The following is a 22,222-nucleotide window of genomic DNA, read 5'->3' on the forward strand; positions in this document are numbered from 1 at the left end:
TTCCTATCGGAAATTAAAGAAGAAAAAGTAGAGAATATGAAGAAAGAAGTCACTTGGTACCCCCGAGACTCGAACCTTAGACCCCCGCATGCCAAGCACACGATCACCGACCACACGGGTATAACGCTGCCCCGGGCAGCGATTCCGTGAGCATATAGCACTTAGGGTGATTACGTCATCGCAGACCCTGGGAATCACGCATGCGCAGTGGTTTTCATCGTGGTATTTTGTGGTGTTTATGGGTGTTAGGGTTAATCTATGATATTTGACTTTACCTATGAAATATACAGAATAGCAAAACGCATTACAACCATTAGAATTTCAGACATATCTGATCATTCTTTTCATTATCTTACCCTTTGTCCCCTGTTGTTGTCCGTATCTGTTATGTATTGGTTGTGTCATGTCATTGTCCCTTCTCGTTTGAATTATCATATTTAATTATTTGGATATGGGTCACATGTCTAATTTGTACTGTTCTTATATCACAAATACAACCTTGCTCGGATTACAATTAAAACACAAGATCCATTATTATGCATTCTTTTGATGATAATTAAAGCAACGCGAAATCAAAGTTTATTTCTAAACGAATTAGGTTCTTCTGTGAAGTTATTGTCATTTGTAAACAAAATATATCCTTCTTGGTTCTTTATTATTTAATTTTATATTAGCAACTTTGTAATTGGGTCGTGGTGAAATAACCTGAAATTGAAATACTGAAACCCCTCTTGGGTCCATACACATTTTATCATGACAAGAAATATCTTTAAAAATGACAAAACATTGGATAAACAGTGCAATATCAATTGTACATTTAAATTAATATATTTGACATATCTGTAGCTACATCCCAGCAAACACACAACGTTTTCGACATCATTCGCAAAACGGTTATAAAAGGTTGTCAGAAAACGTTTAAATGTCGGGTTATATAAAGGGTATAAAACGTTTTAATAACATTCCAGAAACATTTTTGAAAACTTGATACAAAACATTCTAAACAGAATGTTATTTTGGGGTTGTTTGCCCAAAATATTTGAAAACGTTTTCATCACCTTTATATAACCCGACATTTAAATGTTATTAAAACGTTTTGAAAAAAAAATTAAGAACATTTCTGTGTTTGCTGGATGCAAATATTTTAACATAATGTTATTTAAATGTTGACAAAATATTTGGCAAAAAATGTTGCAAAAATAGTTTACAATAACATTTTTGAAAACATTTTAAAAATATTATTGTAGTGTGTTTTCATACAAAACGTTTTAAAACGTTTTCATGACCTTTATATAACCCGACATTTTAATGTTATTAAAACGTTTTTATGTAAACCAAAAGCCAAAATATAACTTATTAAAAACGTTTTTAAAACGTTTTTGTGTTTGCTGGCATGTAAGACTGTCCCGGTGCAGGGTTTACTCTCGTACGAATGAGCATACAAGAATGTGACGCAAACATGGATCGCATTTTCGGCTTTTTTTAGGCTGATTTTGGAATTATTTTTTTCTTCAAAATTGGTATACACGGTTTTCTTTACAATTTGGAACAGTTGTAAAAAGTCAGATAATTTGTGTTAAATTTGGGCAATAACCTTGACTTTGGTATATTGATGAGTCCAAATTTCTTGTATCGTGTACAAGGTGCTCCTGATTACTTTCAAGGCCTTGTATTTAAAAACAATTGGTTAATACATATCAATCCACCCGTTCACTACGTTCTACTACTCAAAATTTGTTGAGTGTCCCAAAGTGCAATACAAAGTTTTATGATGAGAGAGCTTTTTGTAATGCAGCTCCAGTCTTGTGGAATAACTTGCCTATACAACTCAGATCTGCAGATTCCATCAATCATTTTAAGAGTATTTTAGAAACTCACCGTTTTACCAATGCATTTAGTGATGTTTCTTAAACTTTTAAATTTGTACTTAACCTTTTAACCTATTCTCATCTCAGCTGGTTCTGAGTTTTATATGGGTATCGGTTGTATATTATTTGATATAGTTGAAATGTATCTGTGCAATTAATCTTTGTAGTTTTGGTGTTTAAAAAAAAAAAAGCGCAGTGATTTATAGTGCGCTACGCACAGGCACAACGCCTAGACGTTGATCCACAAGCCTCAGCACACTTTACAGGTTGTCGCTGACCACTATGGCCCCACATCATTCCATAAACCATTAAACAACAATTCAGGGACTTTGCTGCTTCAAGAGCGCACACCCTAGACAATCCACAAATAACCATCGCAACCAGGATCAGCTCCCCGAGTTTCGTACGGGTTACAACGAGACAAATTAGCAGTGAGTTCCTTGTCCAGAGGAATTTCAAGCTAACTCAATTTTTCCACGAGAGCGTACTAGGCACCGCCAGGGTTCGAACCCGCAACCTCTCGCACCATAGTCGAACGCCTTAACGATTGAGCTAACTTGACTGCTTTTTAACATATTGTAAAGCGCATCATGCGCATTGAGATTTTGTATGTAATTGGCTATATAAGAAATACATATTATTATTATTATTATTATAAAAATTGTATATTGATGGGTACATTCAAATTCAAATGCTTAGCGGCACGTACACCCTACATAAACCAAACTGGCTTATATAGATTTCCAAAAGGTTAACTACGCTTAAAACTAGAAGCTGGATTATTTTTATAAACATTAAACACCAGTCAAATTTCCTCCATAGTTTGTTATAGTTTACTGTCCAGCAACAAGTGGAAATACTTCTTTTGTACTGTAATCGCATAGCTTTTCGCTCTTTCCAAACAGATAATGGTCATACATATTGACCGAGTATCTGGATGCCGGTGGCTTTCTCCCAAGTGCTTCACAGAGTGCGCGAGTATAATGAGCAGAATTTCCACAACACAGGCCAACGTACTGAATACCCAGTTCCTTACAACGAAGACCGAAGTTGAACACATCCTCTCGTGAGCTGTGAGCACAGTCTAGATTGGCATAGAACAGTCTTTTACCTGTACGAGATAAAAGAATCATTTTCAAGTTCTACAACATTTTCCCGGACTCTGTGTAGGCTATGTGAAAAATAAGTACAACACACTTTTACCCACACATAAAAAGACAGCACAGACATACATTAAAAACTCATTCAGTGATCCCAGCGCAAGTGTAAAAAAATTAAAATTATTTATATATTGATTAAAAGTGAAGGCTAAGTCATTCAAATTGTCATTTGGTATTTTTGAAAGGAAAATTGGGCAAATGAAGAAAACAGCAGTATTGATGAAGTTAATTTGTATACTGTCAGTATATAAATTACAGATTCATGTAAATGCCTTATGTTGTCTTAAATACACAGCTTTGGGCTGAACCACTAGCAGGCTGACAAATGACAAAGGTACCAAAATCTGAATTTTGATGATTTTTACGATCATTCGGATGTGCAAATCACTGAATGGGCCTTCAAGGTATCTACCTGTTTTGGGGTCTGTCAAAGACTGAAAGTTGGGCTGAGCCTCAGTTGTGCGATAGAGTACAGGCAAAGCGGCCAAAGGAGTCTGAAAAGGAATCACATACAAATAAATAGCAAACATTGACCAGAAATCAATTCTATTTGACTAGATAATCGTAATAACCCAGCAAACACAAAAACGTTTTAAAAACGTTTTAAATAAGTTATATTTTGGCTTTTGGTTTAGGTAAACACGTTTTAATAACGTTAAAATGTCGGGTTATTTAAAGGTCATGATAACGTTTTAAAACGTTTTGTATGATAACACACTACAACAATATTTTTAAATGTTTTCAACAAATGTTATTGTAAACTATTTTTGCAAACATTTTTGCCAAATATTGTATCAATACTTAAATAACATTATGTTAAAATATTTGAACCCAGCAAACACAGAAATGTTCTTAAAATGTTTTTTTTCAAAACCTTTTAATAACATTTAAATGTCTGGTTATATAAAGGTCATGAAAACGTTTTTAAAACGTTATTGAAAATATTTTGGGCAAACATTTTTCGTTTAGAATGTTTTGTATCAAGTTTTCAAGAATGTTTTTGGAATGCTATTAAAACGTTTTTATACCCTTTATATAACCCGACATTTAAACGTTTTCTGTAAAACATTTTTGTTTGCTGAGCAGTAGATTATCAAAAAATGTTTTTAAGGTTATGAAAACGTTTTATACTCTTAATATACCCTTTATATAACCCGACATTTAAACGTTTTCTGACAACCTTTTATAACCATTTGCGAATGATGTCGAAAACGTTTTGTGTTTGCTGGGAAGTATCTTATCAACCCAGCTGATCTTTGTGGGTTTTGATTGAATGGAACCGAATTTGTAGCTCATACGTACAATTCAAAACTTCTACACTACCTTTAGGTTGAGTTTCTTGATTTCTTCCATGATTGTTAGGGTAGTTTCTGGTCCTCGTGCACAGTTCAACCCTAACACATCGGCACCTGCTGCTTCAAGGCGAGGGAAGCAATCCGTAAGAAGTACCCCATCTAGGGTAGCTGGTTTACCGTCTACTTTGTGAAGATGCCAAGCGAACGTCAGAACCACGGGTAAATCTATACGGAAATCAAGAATTATATATGTTCGTTTGGGTCGTGTTCGAAGTTCGTTACTTTGTTTTTTCGTTGCCATACTTCGTCTTCCTTTTGTTTTCATTCATTTTTCCTTATTTCCTATTTACATGTATCGAAAATTCCACTTCATATAAAGGATTCAGTACGGTGCGTGTTATATTAAAGCCTGAAATTTATTAAAATTGTGAAAATAAAAAAGGAAATATTCATGTATTCGGAACGAATGACAACACACATACTTATGGATCATACTATTTATAAATGGGGAATCCATCGCATTTTTTAGATAAAAGGGTTAGATAAAGTATTAGATAAATAGTGAGAAACAGACCATTATCAGAAATAATGGGCGTGTTGTTCAGGCCGGGTGAAATGTTAGTTGGTTTGAGGTTGAGACCCTTGTTTACCTTTAGCATACTCCTTGCAAATATCAAGAGCCAATTTTGCTTCTCCATAGTCACTGAATGTTTCGGCTACAATAAAGTCTGCCTTATACTCCACTGCCCATTCGACTTGCTCCTGCAGATGTAATAAACAGATGAGACAGAATAATTCATCATCATCGTTAGGTAATTTAAATAAATTATACATATGTTTAACATGTTTAATTATTTCACATATTACCCAAAATAGAGATTTGTTGGTTTCTTTGTTTAAAGGGTCGCTTTGTGCGGAGCCAAACTTGGGTCCTGATGGGACGAGGCTCTACCAAACGTCTCGCGCTCGTCTCATTAGCTTTTGAGGACAGAAACAGAAGACAACTCCCAACGAATCGTTAAATACCTCTCACGACCTGTTTTTGATGAGCTAAATCACAATCCACAATATTCTTATTGTAATGTCGCTTTAAACTTATTGCTTATTATACGACGCCCGTTACCTTGAACATTGTTTTCAGTCTCTCGTCATTCTCCGCATCGTTTGGTTTATAAGCGTTTGTATTACAGATATTTCCCGCCATTAATGTCCCCGTTTCATCAGCTACGTCACGTGCCATGCGCAATGCCTTGCGATTCATCTTCTCAATGTCGTCTTCACGATCAATCAGTGACATCTTTTCACGATGTGCATAATACTGCAATAAGAAGCAGAATATCGAATTATCACATCTCTCAGCCTCGTCCTTCGTGTTTATATTTTTCATTAAGCCTCAACGTGAGATGAACTACAGTATTATAACCACAATCAAAATGATGCATCAAATCTAATCATCCGTCTGAATCTCACATCATACGCTTGTATTAATTTTAGAGCGCCTTTCGTCATTAGTACCACAACGTGATTATAGAAGACAAGAAGAAAGCTTCCAAGTCTGCACCCATTTGTATTTGTATTCTTTTGACTACTGAGGACGACATATCACTATTTTACAGTGCGAAGCCGGCCCGGGGGTGGGGGCACTCATGTATAAAAGTTGTAAGCAGGCGCGTGAATTGACTTCCAAAAATGACCCTAAGCAAGGATGTCGAAAATTTGTGAAAATAACCCTAAACAAGGATTTTACTCAAATAAAAACACCCTAAGTGAGGGATTGGTTTGAAATTTGCCCCTATTGCGTGTGTCGCTACAGTGGGGTAGGCCCTACAGTGATATTGGTAAGCTTAAAATTGCATTGGCGCTATTGAAGCTGGCTCCAATTTTGTTTTAAATCTGGTTAGTAAAATTGCTCAGAAAGCACTCTTTTGTGCCGAATTACTTGGTAAATGTGTCACCACTAATATCCGTTAATTGGGTAATTTTAAGAAACTACCCTAAGCGAGGATCGTCCTTAAAAAAACACCCATTCTTTTAGTAAAATGAGTGTTTATCGTCTTACCGTGAATGCTTGTACAACATCACTTCCTGCGTGCACAAATTCTTCATATTGTAGGCGAACCAATTCCGGATGCTCGAGAACTACTTCAGGAACAAAAGCTCCAGCTCGAAGATATCCACGTTTTTCAAAGTTAAAAAGATATCCTTCAGCACACACAACAAATTCCCCGTCTCGGAGACGTTCCATCAAACCTAAATGTTAAGGGTATAATAAAATGGTTAGTGAGATTCAGGAACTGATTTGAAATCACTGAAAAGGGGTAAAAGGGCAAGAATTTCATATTTTGCACATGTTACATGTATACAATGTGACCGTACACCACGAATGAGTCGTAAAGTCGGCCCGGTCAGTTTTTTTTTATTTCGTGTTTAGAAAATATATATCATAAGCTTCAAATTATGGTATATCATTTGACTTCAAACGATATCCAGAAGCGGGGTTATGGTTTGTTGAACTTGAACAAAATGATCCTTTTTCGATTCTACATTTGTCTCTTTTCCCACATTGCTGGTAATAAATATCAAACAGTCATACTTGGCGGTCATTTCAAATCATCCCCAAGTCAACGAGGTTCAGGAATGTCCTCTCATTGTTAATTGTTGGTTATACATACAATGCTTTGTAACCCACCACTTGAACAGGATTTAGCCAAAGCAAACAAAGACTAGAGCTATACGCTGGCGAAGTTGTGTATTAATTGGATTAACTACCATAGCAATAGGTGAAAATAATTTTTGGATATACCGCGCTGCACTGGTACGTTCACGCGGTTCCTCTGCATTGAATCATATCATACTGATAACTCGCACCTGTAAGATTAGTAACTTTGAAAAGACCTGGTATTGTATTCAATCAGAGTCATGCACAGGTGATGAGTGCAACCTGCTTGTAGTGCAGCGCGATATATTCAAAATTGTTTTCACCTATTGCTATGGTAGTTAATCCGATTTATTACGTCACTTCGCCAGCGTATTTAAGGCGACGCGATCTTCTGTTGGTCGAAGCAAAAAAAAAATCGATTTTCATTAATTTGTCTAAATCAATATTGAAAAATAACACTTCAATGTTTTGCAAAAGATCATTCTACAAATCATATTCTTTGAAAACTTGCTTGTTTTATTGTTGCCTACAAAAGTATATTCGCAAGATGCCGTGAACTACAAAATCGCAACATTTTAAAATAGTTGCTAATCTTAATACTTGACAAAATTTTCCCTTTTTTTTCAAAATTAGGCTGAACTCCAATTAAAACCATATAGATACGAATGAGGGGTCCAGGTCTTGTTGGGGTGCTTATCGTTTACACAGACCATTTGCACTTTCAAATACATTTTAAGGGAGTACTACACCCCTGCCCAGATTTGTGCTTATTTTTGCATTTTTCTTTCAAATTATAGCGCATTGGGGACAAGTAAGATATGTATATTATAGGGGCAAGGACTACAACGACTGCACTGGAAATTTTCTTTCAGCACAGACAACAGATATGGAGTTACAGTCAAAAATGAGGGAAACCAATATTTGATCAATAAATCAATAACTACTTGCTTTTAGTTGCTGAATTTTCAGTACAGTTGATGTAGTCCTTGCCCCTATAATATACATATCTTACTTGTCACCAATGTGCTATAATTTTTGAGAAAAATGCAAAAATAGGCAAAAATTTGGCCAGGTGTGTAGTACCCCCTTAATGTTTATCAGAATCAACACGGGAGACTTCATTATTCAGCTGCTCATGGAATAAAGTTCAGTTGGAAGCAGGAAGAAACCGGTTTGCACAAATCAATGCTTCTATTATTATTTTGTTATAGAATATCGGGCGCTGCGCCAACGATTTTATCATGATGAATATTCGCGCATGCACCGTATGATACTCTCGTCCACGTATGTTACGGCTGCCTTCGCAAACAGCACGAACTCGCAAACCAGTTTGCGAGTTCGGTCTTTGGCGACGGACACGCAAACTTTATCGGGTAAGGAGAATATAAGATGCAATCATAAGTATCAACATTGCACTGATTTAATATAATGGACATGATGGATATTATTCAAGGTCTTATTAAGGGCGCAGTACACCAAATCACTATGTATTGCAATACGGTTTATATAATAATTATGCAGTGGAGTGGGGATATTGGTGGGTGTGAACAGGGTTGGTAGGCCTATATATGTATATATGGGGGGGGGGGGTATTATTTCATAGGGGCTGTGCAATAATTATGAGCCCTGGGGAGGGTAAAATTGGCGTGGCGGGGCAAGACATTTTTGGCGAGCCGAAAGGGGCAAGCATTTCTTGGCCGGCCGAGAAGGTAATCCATGTATTCCAGCCGTTCAAGGTACCTATGAATAATTAAGCAGATGACGTATTTACCAACTCTGAGGACGTAGTGTTTCGTCTGTTTTGACAAATACAACTATGTTTGAATGTCAATCCAAAGATAATATTCAATTTATTATTTATTATTACTACTGCTCTTATCATTCATTATTATTATTATTATTACTATTATTATTATTTATTATTTATTATTTATTATTTTTTATTTATTATTATTATTATTATTATTATTATTATTATTATTATTATTATTATTATTATGGACCGTTCACAAACACTTGTTGGGGGGGCTAATGCAAAAAGGGGGGGCCCGAATGATGGCGATGACAATGATGACTCGAATGATGGTGATGACAATGATGATGACTTGAATATATCATGAGGTGATTATGATTTATGTTTGTGATATTATAAATGATTGCTATGATGATGATGATGATGATGTACGTGGATGATGAAGATTCCGATGATGGTGTGGATGATCGTGATGGGCATGATATGACTCTGATGATAATGATGATGCGGATGATGATGATGATGATGATGATGATGCTGCTGATGATAATGATGCTAATGATGATATATTGATGATGCATGCTGCTGTTGATGATGCTGCTGATGATGCTGCTGCTGCTGATGATGATAATGATGATGCTGATGATGCTAATGATGATGCTGATGCTGCTGACGATGATGCTGATGCAGATGATGGTGATGATGTTGCTGATGACGATGTTGATGTTGATGATGCTGATGATAATACTGATGATGCTAATGATGATGATGCCGATGATGGTGATGATGTTGCTGATGACGATGTTGATGATGCTGATGAAGCTGATGCTGATGATGATACTGATGATGCTAATGATGATGATGCCGATGTTGATGCTGCTGCGGCTGATTATGCTGCTGCTGCTGATGATGATGCTAATGACAATGCTAATGATGCTAATAATGATGCTGATGATGCCGATGATGCTGCTAATGCTGATGTTGCTGATGATAATGCTGATGATGCTGATGATTATGATGATGATGCTAATGATGCTGCTGCTGCTGATGATTCTGATGCAGATGATGGTGATGCTGATGATGCTAATGCCAATGATGATGCTGCTGCTGCTGATGCTGCTGCTGATGATGATGTTAATGATGATGATGCTGATGATTCCAATGCTGATGCTGATGATGTTGCTGATGCCGATTCTGCTAATGCTGCTTGTGCTGATGCTGCTGCTGCTGATGATGATGATAATGCTGATGATGATACTGATTATGATGATGATGATGCTGATGATGCTATTATGATGCTGCTGACGATGATGCTGATGCAGATGATGGTGATGATGTTGCTGATGACGATGTTGATGATGCTGATGAAGCTGATGATGATACTGATGATGCTAATGATGATGATGCCGATGATGGTGATGATGTTGCTGATGACGATGTTGATGATGCTGATGAAGCTGATGCTGATGATGATACTGATGATGGTAATGATGATGATGCCGATGCTGCTGCTGCTGATGCTGCTGATGATGTTGCTGATGCCAATGTTGGTGCTGCTGCGGCTGATTATGCTGCTGCTGATGATGATGATGCCAATGACAATGCTGATGATGCTAATAATGATGCTGATGATGCCGATGATGCTGCTAATGCTGATGTTGCTGATGATGCTGATGATAATGCTGATGATTATGATGATGATGCTAATGATGCTGCTGCTGATGATTCTGATGCAGATGATGGTGATGCTGATGATGCTAATGCCAATGATGATGCTGCTGCTGCTGATGATGCAGTGAATTCTCCTAACAATGCCTTCTATTGAACTTAAAACGAACTGTCTAAGAAAGAGGGCAGTATACTATTTGGAGTGGGAAGTTTGCGTTCCCGTCCAGTTTGCGTTTACGGCCTTCACACACGTATGCATACCTATCAGAATGGTCGACTGCAGATCAAACGGCTAACGCTTTTTCAATGGGAAATGAACTTTGCTGCTTGGATGATGTCACGATGAGGTTATCATTTATTCCGTATTGAAAAGCGTGTTCCGACGGATCTGCACTCGACCGGCCTCCTATTATACTTTGACCATACCAATGTATACTGTATTCAGCTCTTAAGGGTAGACGAGGTAATCGATTTGTTGGTCGAAGCAACCAACAAATCGATTGTCATTATCTAAATCAATAATATTATTGAAAAATAACACTTTGATGTTTTGCAAAAGTGCATTCTACAAATCATACACTTTGAAAACTTGCTTAATTTATTGTTGCTAATGAGTCATGTACGTTTTACAAAAGTGTTAACTTGTTGTTTCAGCCCTTTTTACAACATAACTCAAGAACCACAGGACCTACAAAAGTATAACTGTGATATTTGGATTCTTCTACACGCTCGCTATGAATTGAGCAATTAATGCAATTTTGCCAAAGCTCACTACCATTCGCAAGATGCTGTGAACTACCAAATCGCAACAATTAAAAAAAGTTTCTAACTTTAATAGGTGGTATTCATAACATTGTGGATTGAGAATGGCGTACACACAGCTCTGCGCAGCACCTAAGCGAACTGCGCTTTGCGTAATGTGTGACCGACGCGTGTTTTTGTGATTTTACGCTGGCGTTATTTGGGACTTTATTGACTCACACAGAAACAAAAACCGAATAATTCTCGCCTATTACGAGCTGATCATAGTACAAGTCCTTTATTGTTGGAGAATAATCAACTTGGCACTGTAGAAACAATTCTAAGCGAACAAACATCCATATTATTACATAGTCTTACCTTTAGTTGCTGCCATGATGTTGGTGTATTTTATCTGTGGGCAATCGCTTGCTCTAATTCGCTTCGTTCTGCTCACTGAACTTTCCTGGGTACATTTGCGGTGCCCGACAAATATGCTTTAAACAAACGTCCAGGGGTTACACTTGTGCATGGAAAAAGCTCAAATTTATCAGTCGACGTTTCACTTAGCATAGATCAATAACCTCACACTACAGTAAAAAGTTCATCAGAATTAGCCAAACGTCTGTGAAAGAATGAACACTGCTGCAAACAGCTCTATTCGATCCGACCGCTATCGTATTTCCATACTTCACAAAACGAAACTGCTACTAATCAGAACGGTATCCGATTTTCGCCAACGCCCGCCTTTAATTATTCATTCCCTGATTGTTTATATAAGTTTTACCCTTTTACATTTCCCCCTTTTTGCAAATTACTTTCCCCATTTTGCAATTAGTTCACCCTTTTTATTTTCCCCTTCTTGCAAATAGGTTCCTCCTTTTTTTTCCCCCTTTTTGCAAATAGTTCCCCCTTTTTACTTTCGGCCTTTTTGTAAATAGTTTCGCCCTTTTTACTTCCCCCACCCTTTTTGCAAAATTCTCTATTTAATTCTTTCCCTTTATTGCTCTAGACAATTTCGGCGCGGGAATTTTGAATATCGCGTGTTGAAAGATTGCTGTTTTTTTTTTTCGTTTTTATGGTTAATATGAGTTTGTTTTAAATAAAACCACGTGATTCGTGTTTGATAATTATTTTTCTAACATATAAGACATAATGTTGTGATTGCCGGACCGGGTGCCGGACACTTCCTTTAATTCCACCTTTTCACAAATAGCCCCCCCATTTATTTGACCCTCTTTGCGAATAGTTTCCCCTTTAATTATAGCCAATGTAGGTAGCATGCTTTGCCGATGATTGGAATATAAATGTACGGCTTTTAATTTTTTTTCCCAGAGAGTTTTAACCTTAACACCTTGATGGTCTACATTGCATGCCAACAATATTTATTTTGAGATGGTTCACGGGCGCATGCCTAATGCCTATGTGTGCGCATGTCTGTGACCTCTTGTTCTTATTCCCTACTGACCATGCCCCATGCTGACCAATAGATTTGTTTCCAGTCTTTACTGATTGCTTACTAAGCCACGAATATCACTGTGTGTTTGTTTTGAAAATATTTTGGAAACAAACCTTATTTTTGCGGTATCATATTTTACCTTATTATTTTTTTGAAGGTCAATGTAAGTTTACTCGAGAAAGGTCACGATTCTCAAAGCTTCTCAATTTTATCATCATATAGATGAGTTGACTTCTGACGTCGTTGCCTGGCAGTATGCGCACGCATCATCACAATTTGCATTGTCTTTTGCCTGGCAGTATGCGCGCTTCATTTTGGTTCAGGGCCCGTGGTTTTAAAATTCCCGCCACATCACAATAAGGCTATTGAACAGTGTAGTGGTTGTATACAGTTTGCTCATGCATGTCGATAAACCAGTCCTTTGCCTTTGTTGATAAACATTGAGGTCAACTCATCTATACATGTACCATCAAATATCAAGTATATTTCTTGGTTCAAGTATATTGCTTGGTTCCGAATTAAACGGCGCAAATTGACATCCGTAGATCACTGGAGCGCAAGCTATTTTATAAAATACAAGCAACCCTGTATCGACTATTGAGTTCATTTTGTTTTTCTTATGTCTAAGGTCGGGGAGAGCTGGTTTAATGCAACGTTATTTTGGTTCAATCTGCCTCAAACTGGTTGTTAAAGGTATGTATATCTCATTATTGGTTGTTTGCATTACAGATAAAAGGTATATTGAATTATATGTTTGTGTAAAGAACTTAACTATCTCTTAGCTTATCTTTATATTTCTCACTTCGACGCCGTTATATTAATTGGGTTCGACGATATGTAACTGTAATCTTTTTAAATTTCTAGTGTTTGTAAAATGTGCTAAATCAAAAATTTGTTTCGTAGCTAAAACGAATGAAAGTTGAGTAAGCATAATTTTTATGATAAGATGATGCCAATATTGCTTTCTTTTTAGAGGATATTCTGTGTTTTACCCATCATAAAAGATGGTTAGTTTTTGCGAATTTGAAATAATTAATGTTACAATTAGTGTTCGGAAATACATGGGGCGGGCAACTTGGAATTGCACGTATAAAAACTTGTTTGACCTCCCCTCTGTAAAACATTTTGATCTATCCCGCTTGAAACGATGTAAAACAATTTTGGTAACCCTACTCAAAGAATGCTTTATATGTACACAGTTTGTGTTTGAAGTAGCATACCGAAAACGAGTGGGAAGAGGTTTTTTTCTATCAAAATATAATAACAAAAATCCACTTGATCACCGTCACTCTTTCGAAAAAAACCCAAAACAAAACACGAAAACCACCACGAATTGTAATAAAAATGCGCGCGCGTGTGAAACACTCAAACACACGAAACTACACGCGTACGAACTTGCTAATTTTTCTCAGTTGCCATATAAACTTCGCCACTGTATACACGTTTTGTAAAACTGTTTCCGCCCTGCAAAGTTGAAAAAAATTTTGGCTCCGTCTTCAAGTGATTAAAATCTTAAATTTTTGCCCGCCTCTCACCAATGTATTTCTGAACACTCCCTAAATCATTTAAAGCTTAAAATGTAACAGCATCACCTGCTTTACTTTGCCCTCGTTTATATCTCTTCACGTACAGAGGTAGCTTGCAGATAGCATTTTCCGTAGTCCTACATTATTTTACAAAGATGTCAACGAAAGTAAAAGGTATGTAGTAAACTTTAAATTAGCGTTTTCAACTGAAGGATAAGAATCTGCTTTGATTAGAACTGCAAAACCCACGAAAGTGCATGTGAACTATAAGTAGGCCTACTATTAATATCAGGACAAGTCTACATACAAGTACTACTGTATACATGTAGGCCTACGTGTGTTATGTGCAGTATAAACGATGGCAATCCGGGATGGCAATTACAAATTATATAGGTACTGCATGCTGCGGAATGGTAGTTTTTGAAAGACTAGTTTTGCGCTAGTACTATAGGCTAAAGGGTAATGATGTGTCATTTTAATACACCTACATAATGTGTCCGAGAAATTTTATGAAAACACGCACCCAGCCCTGCACAATACCCACCAGCCCTCCTACATTCACACAAATTATGTGCGTACAGTATAGAAAAAAGTCCTTCAAGGTTTACATAGGCGTACATGATACCCCGGGATGATACATTAGACCTACCTATACATACAATTATGCGGGCTCTATACAGTTTAGCTACGTTTCTATAGTTCAGAGCTGCATTATAATTCCGTATCTGTAAAGTCAAGGTAACTTTGAAGGCACACTTTGCACAGTGTACTTCGGTTATATTTATAAATTCGGTTTTATAAATACGCACGTGACCACTTCCGCGCTGCCATAACAGCTTGTAGATAGTAAGTCTCGAAGTGACCTTTCTATAGTGGGTGGTCTTCCTATACATTTAAATGCAAAGGCGGAATAACACGAGACTATTGTGCAGCAAAATTGTCTATCTTGTTCAACTTTGTGATTATATTGTAAACGTTTCCGTCGTTGAATATTTTTTCCGTCGTCAAATACTTATATTTACACACTCGGAATTGTAACACGTGTAATAGTTTTGCAATTCGATTCATACTTAAATTTGATGATATTTATGAGGATTTGGTCACGCTTGGTAGTCTTGGTATGTCGTGCCCATGAGTCACGTGCGTATTTATAAAAGCGTATTTATAAATATAACCGAAGTACACTGTTGAAGCCATTTCGAGCACCATTTTGATAAATTGGTTACAATGAATGGCCTTAGTGCCGGGGGATCTTCGAAAACATTTGTACGGGGATGTGCCATGCAGGAATTCGGATACTGACTTTCTCTATACCTACTTTCTACAACCCATCAGTATACCATTTTTCTCAAAAAACATCCAAAAAGCACCAACATTTGCTCTAATTGGACGATTTTTGGGGGCACTTTTCACCAAATGCGCCCAAATGCGCCGCATTGGTCTCCACTGAAAACCCACCCATCGATATACCAAAATTATCACTGAAAAGGTATATACCTACAACACCGTGGCACATCTCTGCATACCTTCAACCAGGCAGAACCCCCCCGGGTCTTATTGAAACCACTGATGGATTGTAAGTAATTACGCGCATACGCAGGAGGTGTTTGAGGAGTTTCCTCTTGAGAGGGTGGAAAATTTAGCAAAATGTAGGCCCAATTGAAGTCTTTTGGTGCAACCTTTTACACTCTTATAAATACTATTCGCTCAATAAAAGGTGTATGTCCAAAACAGAGGCCAAACGGCATTCATTTTTTTAAAACAGTTATCGCATGGGGTGCCCAAAATTGCTTGCCTCAGCTGGGAATGCCAAAACATCTTTTCCCCTACTCCTGCCAAGAATCCTACAAACACCGCTTGCTTTGCACAAACCAATATTTTATAGGAACCAAATGCGAGCCTGTAAATGAGCACGAAATTGTACATATTTGAACGTTTTTGTACTGTTTTCTAATGATTTTTAAACTATTTTATCTAAAAGGTGCCCAGAAATGTTTGTCAATAATTTGCTAACCCCCCCTCCAGCGACCTGCCAAAAACTGCTTGCCTCTCTCTTTTGCCCTGTCAAAAATTGCTTACACCACTCATTTTGACCTCCCCCGAAAATGAGTATTGCACAGCCACTTAAGGCAGCTGTGTACTCTAGACATTGTTTCTTTCGAAAATCCAGATTTGTAAACTCCAACTGCAATATTTAAAGGATTTTATTTCACTATTCCACTCGTGTTTGAAATTGAAAAGGAAAGAAAATCTTTGTTGAAAGAAAATCGCGCAATTTGTTAACGCACAAATACGCTACGCATACGCGACGCTTATCTGCATGCGCGGCGCATCTTATGGAAACACCACGGAAGCACAAAAACCTAGTGGTCAAATGGCTCCGTTTTAGCTGATAAAATGTGGGGTTTTTCAAGTTCTTTCCCCCGATTTAAATATCAAGTTATGAATGGATTTCGCTCAAACTTCTCAAGGGGCCGTGGATTTACCCGATGTTTATGTAATGTAAGGTAGAAAAATAAAAACTGCCGCATTCTCCTGCGAGATTCGATGAAAGTGCAAAATGTGACCACTTTAAACTTCAACGGCCATTATTTCAATGTTCATTTTCTCGGTAAAATGACGATTTAGGTACACGATAACTCAATAAATACAGCATCTATAGGTAAGCAAATATGATCATCGTAAAAAGCATGATCGACTCAAGAAACGGTTTTCTCATTTTTTATATTTTGGTCTATTTCCGATTTTAGGCATCATTTTGTGCAAATAGGCGTTTGTGAATTTTAAAAGTTCAATTTGATGCCTTATATGGTCAATATCTCAAAAAATAAGGCCAATATCAAAAAATAAAAAAAAACGTTTTTGGAATGGAACCTCAAGATTGAGCTAAAAACAAAATAAAATATTTTGGAAAGAGTCTTTTTTGTTATGATGTACCCTGATGTCACTTTTTTGTGATTTTCATCTTAATTGTTGTTTTTACCCCAAATCTGTATTTATATTAAGATTTATTGATGTCTTGCCTTCATAAAAATGTATACTTTTATATGTCTTGCGCGAATAATTACAAAGTTATTGCACTTTTACTACATGCACGTAGTCTGAGAGTACACAGCCTCCTTAATATACCATTGTACTTTCCAGTTTTATGTGCATTCATTGCGAGACACGCTGCCGGTTTTCAGCTGTTTTCGTTCTTATTTTTTCAGTTTTTTGCTCTTTTGCTCGGAGCGCTGTCGACATTTTGGAAAACGTCAAACTAATACAGGTCTTTAACTCTCTCCCCATTGGTTTCTTCCTATTTGTGACCGTCACAACAAATGGGCTATAATGTCAGCATTTTCACTTTTTAAGATATTGAGCAGGCAAATTCTCCTCAAAAGTAAGCTTATTATTACACTCGTCCGCTGTTTCTTTTTTGCAAGGTAGTAATTAGTAAACAAGCAGTAATAGGAAATCATGTCATTTTCTATTGTTTTTTGCGAAGTTCAATGGACATATTTCAAAACATGCTCTTCGGACATTACACATGATTACAGCCCAGTTATGCAATGGGTGATTACATTTTATTATTGTGACTTTAATGTCACCATGGAAATAAGTAATATAATTCATACATTGTTCCATTGTTAATTTTCAGGGCTTTTGGAACGCCTTCGGGACAAAGAAACAGTAGTGTGTGCTGAAGGCTACCTCTTCAACTTTGAAAAACGTGGATATTTGAGAGCGGGTGCCTTTGTTCCTGAAGTTGTGATTGAACATCCTGATTTAGTTCGACTTCAGCATGAAGAATTTGTACATGCGGGCAGTGATGTGGTGCAGGCATTTACTGTGAGTTACAAAGGGAGAAAATGTCATATTTCGAATGATGTTATTGCTGTTATTGCTGTTGTTGTTGTTGTTGTTGTTGTTGTTGTTGTTGTTGTTGTTGTTGTTGTTGTTGTTGTTGTTGTTGTTGTTGTTGTTGTTGTTGTTGTTGTTGTTGTTGTTGATGATGATGATGATGATGAAATGAGGAAATATGAGAAAAGAATGAGAAAGGGAAATGAATAAAAGAAAGAACGAAAGGAAGAATGAAATCAACTTAGTTTAAAATATTTGAACGACTTATTCTTTTCATCAGTACTACGGACATCGTGAGAAAATGGCGTTAATAAACCGTGAGTCAGACTTAGAAGATTTAAACCGAAAAGCGCTCCGACTGGCCCGTGAAGTAGCCAATAAGACCAGTACGTTGATGGCGGGAAATATCTGCAATACCAACATCTATAACCCTGAAGATCCAACATGTGAAGCTCGGATCGACGCCATGTTCAAAGTAAGTTGTCGTGGTTGTTTAAGGTCGCTCGTTGTGGAGACACACTTGGGTCTTGATGGGACCGGCTAGGCTAAACCAAAAAGTCAAACTCTAAGGATGCTGATGATATGGAAAGAAAAGAACGAAAGAGAAAAGAAGGCCAGGACCAGTGATGTAGCTTTCTTGTTTGGGGCAAAATAACAAATTCCAGGTTGCATCATTTTGAACTGGTAATATCATGAATATCGGTGGGATATATACAATCTTTTTGGAAGACAACATGTAAAATCTTTGAGCTTGATGATTTAAAATTTTACACTTTTATTGGCCCATGAATTGTGGTGGAAACAGGCCCCTTAGCCCTTTTATTTTGCTTTGCGTTTTCTCTCTCATTTTGTGTCATGGGTATTCTAACCCCCCTCCCCCCTCCGTGCCCCCTGTTGGCTACGCTACTGGTCACTGCCAAGAAATCGCGTGAACAATTATACTATTAGAATGTTTTTGTAGAGAGAATAAATTTTTAACCTAAACAAATATAATAGACCCCCTATCAGGCCTCGAGTAATTTATAATGATCTATTCTTTGATATCAGGAGCAGATCGACTGGATAGTTGAGGAAGGAGCCGATTTCATAATAGCTGAAACATTCACTGATTTTATTGAAGCTAAACTTGCAGTGGAGGCTATCAAGAAATACGGTCGAGGTACAAATGCGAATCAAATTAAGATATCCCTACCGTTGCATTATGGGTCCAAATATGTTACGCGCCAGTGTTTATTTATTATTAAGGCGGGTTAGAGGGTAACAACCAGTGGCGGCGCTGCGGGGTGGGGTGGGGATCAAAGGGCCCCTCCCCCCATTATTTTTCTTGCCCCCCCCCCCCCACTTTTGAGGCAAAAAAACCCAAATCACAAACATGTCCACTTTTTGCGGCAATTTTGGGCAAAATTGGTTGATTCCCCCCTCCCCTTTGAAATTCACTTTGCCCCCAATGCCCCCACCCTGAAAAAATCCTGATGCCGACACTGCATTATAGCCCCGGTGTTTGCACTCAAAAAGACAAATAATGCTGACGTAAAAGAGGAATAATATGGGTTCTGTTCTATAAAGGAGAATAACAAGGCTTGATGTTAGGGGTGTCATGCGTTTCCGCCCCTTGTGCCTGATTTTTCTCGGGAAGGGAAAACACTCAAAACTTAGTTTTGATATATTATTGGAACCACATGTAAAAATATCTGACTACGTGTATACAGGGGGTCGCTTCTAATATGTTAAGGGCCCATGATCAATGGAGGCCTTCACTATGGTTCCTATATAGATATAGATTAAAATAATTCCAATTTCGTTATGTTATACCTGGAGTTGGGCATTGAGCATGCCCTCGATCTCCAGTGGAAATTATGGGACCCGTTTGTCACCATCGAATGACAAACTAATTGTATTGTATCCTGTAGCAACCAGTTTCTACTGGTAGATACACATTTATTATGTCCTTAATTCATTCTTAATAGGCTTGCCATCAGTCGTTACTCTTGCCTGGCATAAGCGAACGGTGAATGGGAATCCGGCAACTACTGATGGAGTTGTGCTTACAGATTGTTTCCAACGTCTTGAGGCTGCTGGAGCTGATGTTGTTGGTCTAAATTGTGTGCGAGGACCAGCTACTATACTACCATTGATTGAAGAAATTCAAAAGATAGTGAAGGTAACATTAAGTTGAAGACCTTGTTTCGTAAAATAATTGAAAAACGGGTATACCAGAACGAAATTAAAATTTCACGATATTTTTGCGAAACGAATTAATCTGCAAGAAATATTTGGTACATAAACATTATGTAACCAGAGGTTTCAGTGGTATAAAAATCTCAACTTTTTTTGAGAAAAGTGGGGGGATGAGGCTGTGGATCACGAAATGCCCTTTTCATTTAATTGTATTATAATATGTGTATACAGGTACCCGTTGCAGCTGTTCCAGTACCATACCGGACTACAAAAGAGCAACCCACATTCCAATCGTTAACGGATCCTACTAATGGTAATGCAGTGTTTACTTATAGATTTATTTATACCCACATGCAGGGTATATTGTTATCCTGAGGGTGGTTTTATTCCTCGGCAAACGCCACACATTGACAAATCTTATGCCCATCTAGGCCCAAGAGGTTAAAGGTTACGGACCCCAAGGGCCCAAATATAAAACAGCGAAGCATGCTGTTTCTCAGTGACTTATGCAATATGCATCCTCAATGTTATATAGCCATAGAGGCACTATACATTTACAAATATATATGAGCCCCAAATGTCATCTATTATCGGCCACGGGGCCCCAAATGTTAAAATAAGGGGCACCAGAGTGACAAGGCTAGCTCTAAAAATTCAATGACATGTAGATCTGCCTTATGCCCATTTAGGCCCCAGATGTTCAAGGTTAGGTGCCACAGAGGCCCAGATATGGTACAAAGAGGCCGCCGTTTCCCAGTAAACGAATCTACTAACGTATGCACATAAACTCCATAGGTCGAATATTATGGGCTCCGGGGCTGCACATGTTAAAACATAGGGCCGGCAGAATATAAAGCAGCTTCAGGGCTCAGAGTTGGTACACTGATATCACTTGAGCATTATTGTTACATGTTTAATTAACGTAATTACATTTGAAATAAAAGTTTAAGGTTTAAACTATTGAACTGTATCTTTAATAATTAAAAATGAATAACTATATATTATAGGATATAGCTAGGTCTAAACCTTTACGCCACCATGTGACACGGAACATTTGGAAAAATCAATCTACGCCACTATGTGTTGCGACCGATGTATGTGAGTCACATAATTATTACACATAATTATGGGCCCCAGTGCCCCGTCGCTAAAACAAAGAGCCGGCCGTTTCTCAGTAAATATTAAAAGCAGCTATACACAATGCTCTGAGTTGGTATATTGATATCACTTTTATTAATATGCTTAAAAGCATACTAATGTGTGTACATAAGCCCCAAAATATGCTAATGGACAAGATGTAACAAAACGATTAACGTATTGAACTAATAAATTCGTATACATTTTTTTAAATTAATACAGGCAAAACACTATTCTATGCTGAATTGGACTGCGCTCATTCTTCTCGTTCAGATATCTATGAATTTGGTCTCCGTTGCAAAGAATTAGGTATTCAATACGTCGGCTTGTGTTGTGGGAATTCTGCCCACTATACTCGCGCCCTCTGTGAAGCACTTGGAAGAAAGCCACCAGCAAGCAGGTTTACGGTTGATATGAGCGACCACTATGTGTATGGAAAGAGTGAGAAACTATGTAAGCAGTATATCAAACAGGGCGATGTTCACGAATTCATCGCTGGCAATTGAGACAAAACTATCTGCTACATGTAATAAGAAAATGCTGTTAGAATAAACAACATATACGTTTGTACAATACTACTAAATATCGGTAAAAGATGATCTTTTAGGTTGACATTTTCAACATTTTAACACTTTACAGTTGACACGTCACAGGGAGGAAGGGTTGGACTCTAACGAAAGCATGTCGTTCATAGGACTTTTAGCGTTATGGGTATTCACAAATTCAGCGTTATCTTAAAAGATTGTTTTCAATGTGTAGATACTAGATAATTCACAAATTGGTTGAACGTTTTTCTGCTTGTATCTAAAATACCTAACAGGATCATTGTACGCTTTTGAATAATACGTCCGAGAGATATGGTTAGTTATTGGTTTATTTGTCTATTGTTCATCGCTTATACATAATCATGTTGACATCTCGTCACTGACTTCAACAAC

At 37.4% G+C, this 22,222-nt stretch overlaps 2 protein-coding genes across 4 annotated transcripts in view; one reads left to right on the forward strand and one right to left on the reverse strand.

Annotated features, from left to right (window-relative positions):
• Nucleotides 1–313: 313 nt before the first annotated feature.
• Nucleotides 314–11,780, reverse strand: LOC140156935 (betaine--homocysteine S-methyltransferase 1-like). The gene is made up of 7 exons (XM_072179976.1): nt 11,523–11,780; nt 6,383–6,573; nt 5,447–5,641; nt 4,974–5,085; nt 4,352–4,548; nt 3,441–3,522; nt 314–2,979 (listed from the first exon to the last, which is right to left on the reverse strand). Exons 1-7 carry the CDS (start codon nt 11,536–11,538, stop codon nt 2,702–2,704), a joined length of 1,071 nt encoding a protein of 356 aa, XP_072036077.1. The 5' UTR covers nt 11,539–11,780; the 3' UTR covers nt 314–2,701.
• Nucleotides 11,781–13,076: 1,296 nt separating this feature from the next.
• Nucleotides 13,077–22,222, forward strand: part of LOC140156936 (betaine--homocysteine S-methyltransferase 1-like) — a 10,029-nt gene continuing 883 nt past the window's right edge. Inside the window, exons 1-8 of one of the 3 annotated variants that reach the window (XM_072179979.1) lie at nt 13,165–13,293; nt 14,233–14,300; nt 17,767–17,957; nt 18,250–18,444; nt 19,017–19,128; nt 19,937–20,130; nt 20,379–20,460; nt 21,507–22,222. The exon at nt 21,507–22,222 is cut by the window's right edge and continues 881 nt beyond it. In XM_072179979.1, coding sequence (XP_072036080.1) covers nt 14,282–14,300; nt 17,767–17,957; nt 18,250–18,444; nt 19,017–19,128; nt 19,937–20,130; nt 20,379–20,460; nt 21,507–21,790 — 1,077 coding nt within the window. In that variant the 5' untranslated portion in view covers nt 13,165–13,293; nt 14,233–14,281 and the 3' untranslated portion in view covers nt 21,791–22,222. Of the gene's footprint in view, nt 13,294–14,191; nt 14,301–17,766; nt 17,958–18,249; nt 18,445–19,016; nt 19,129–19,936; nt 20,131–20,378; nt 20,461–21,506 lie in introns of those variants that run through there. The other 2 variants (XM_072179977.1, XM_072179978.1) reach the window with 2 other exon arrangements.

The sequence above is a fragment of the Amphiura filiformis genome, chromosome 7 (genome assembly GCF_039555335.1).
Source record: "Amphiura filiformis chromosome 7, Afil_fr2py, whole genome shotgun sequence".
NCBI lineage: Eukaryota > Metazoa > Echinodermata > Ophiuroidea > Amphilepidida > Amphiuridae > Amphiura > Amphiura filiformis.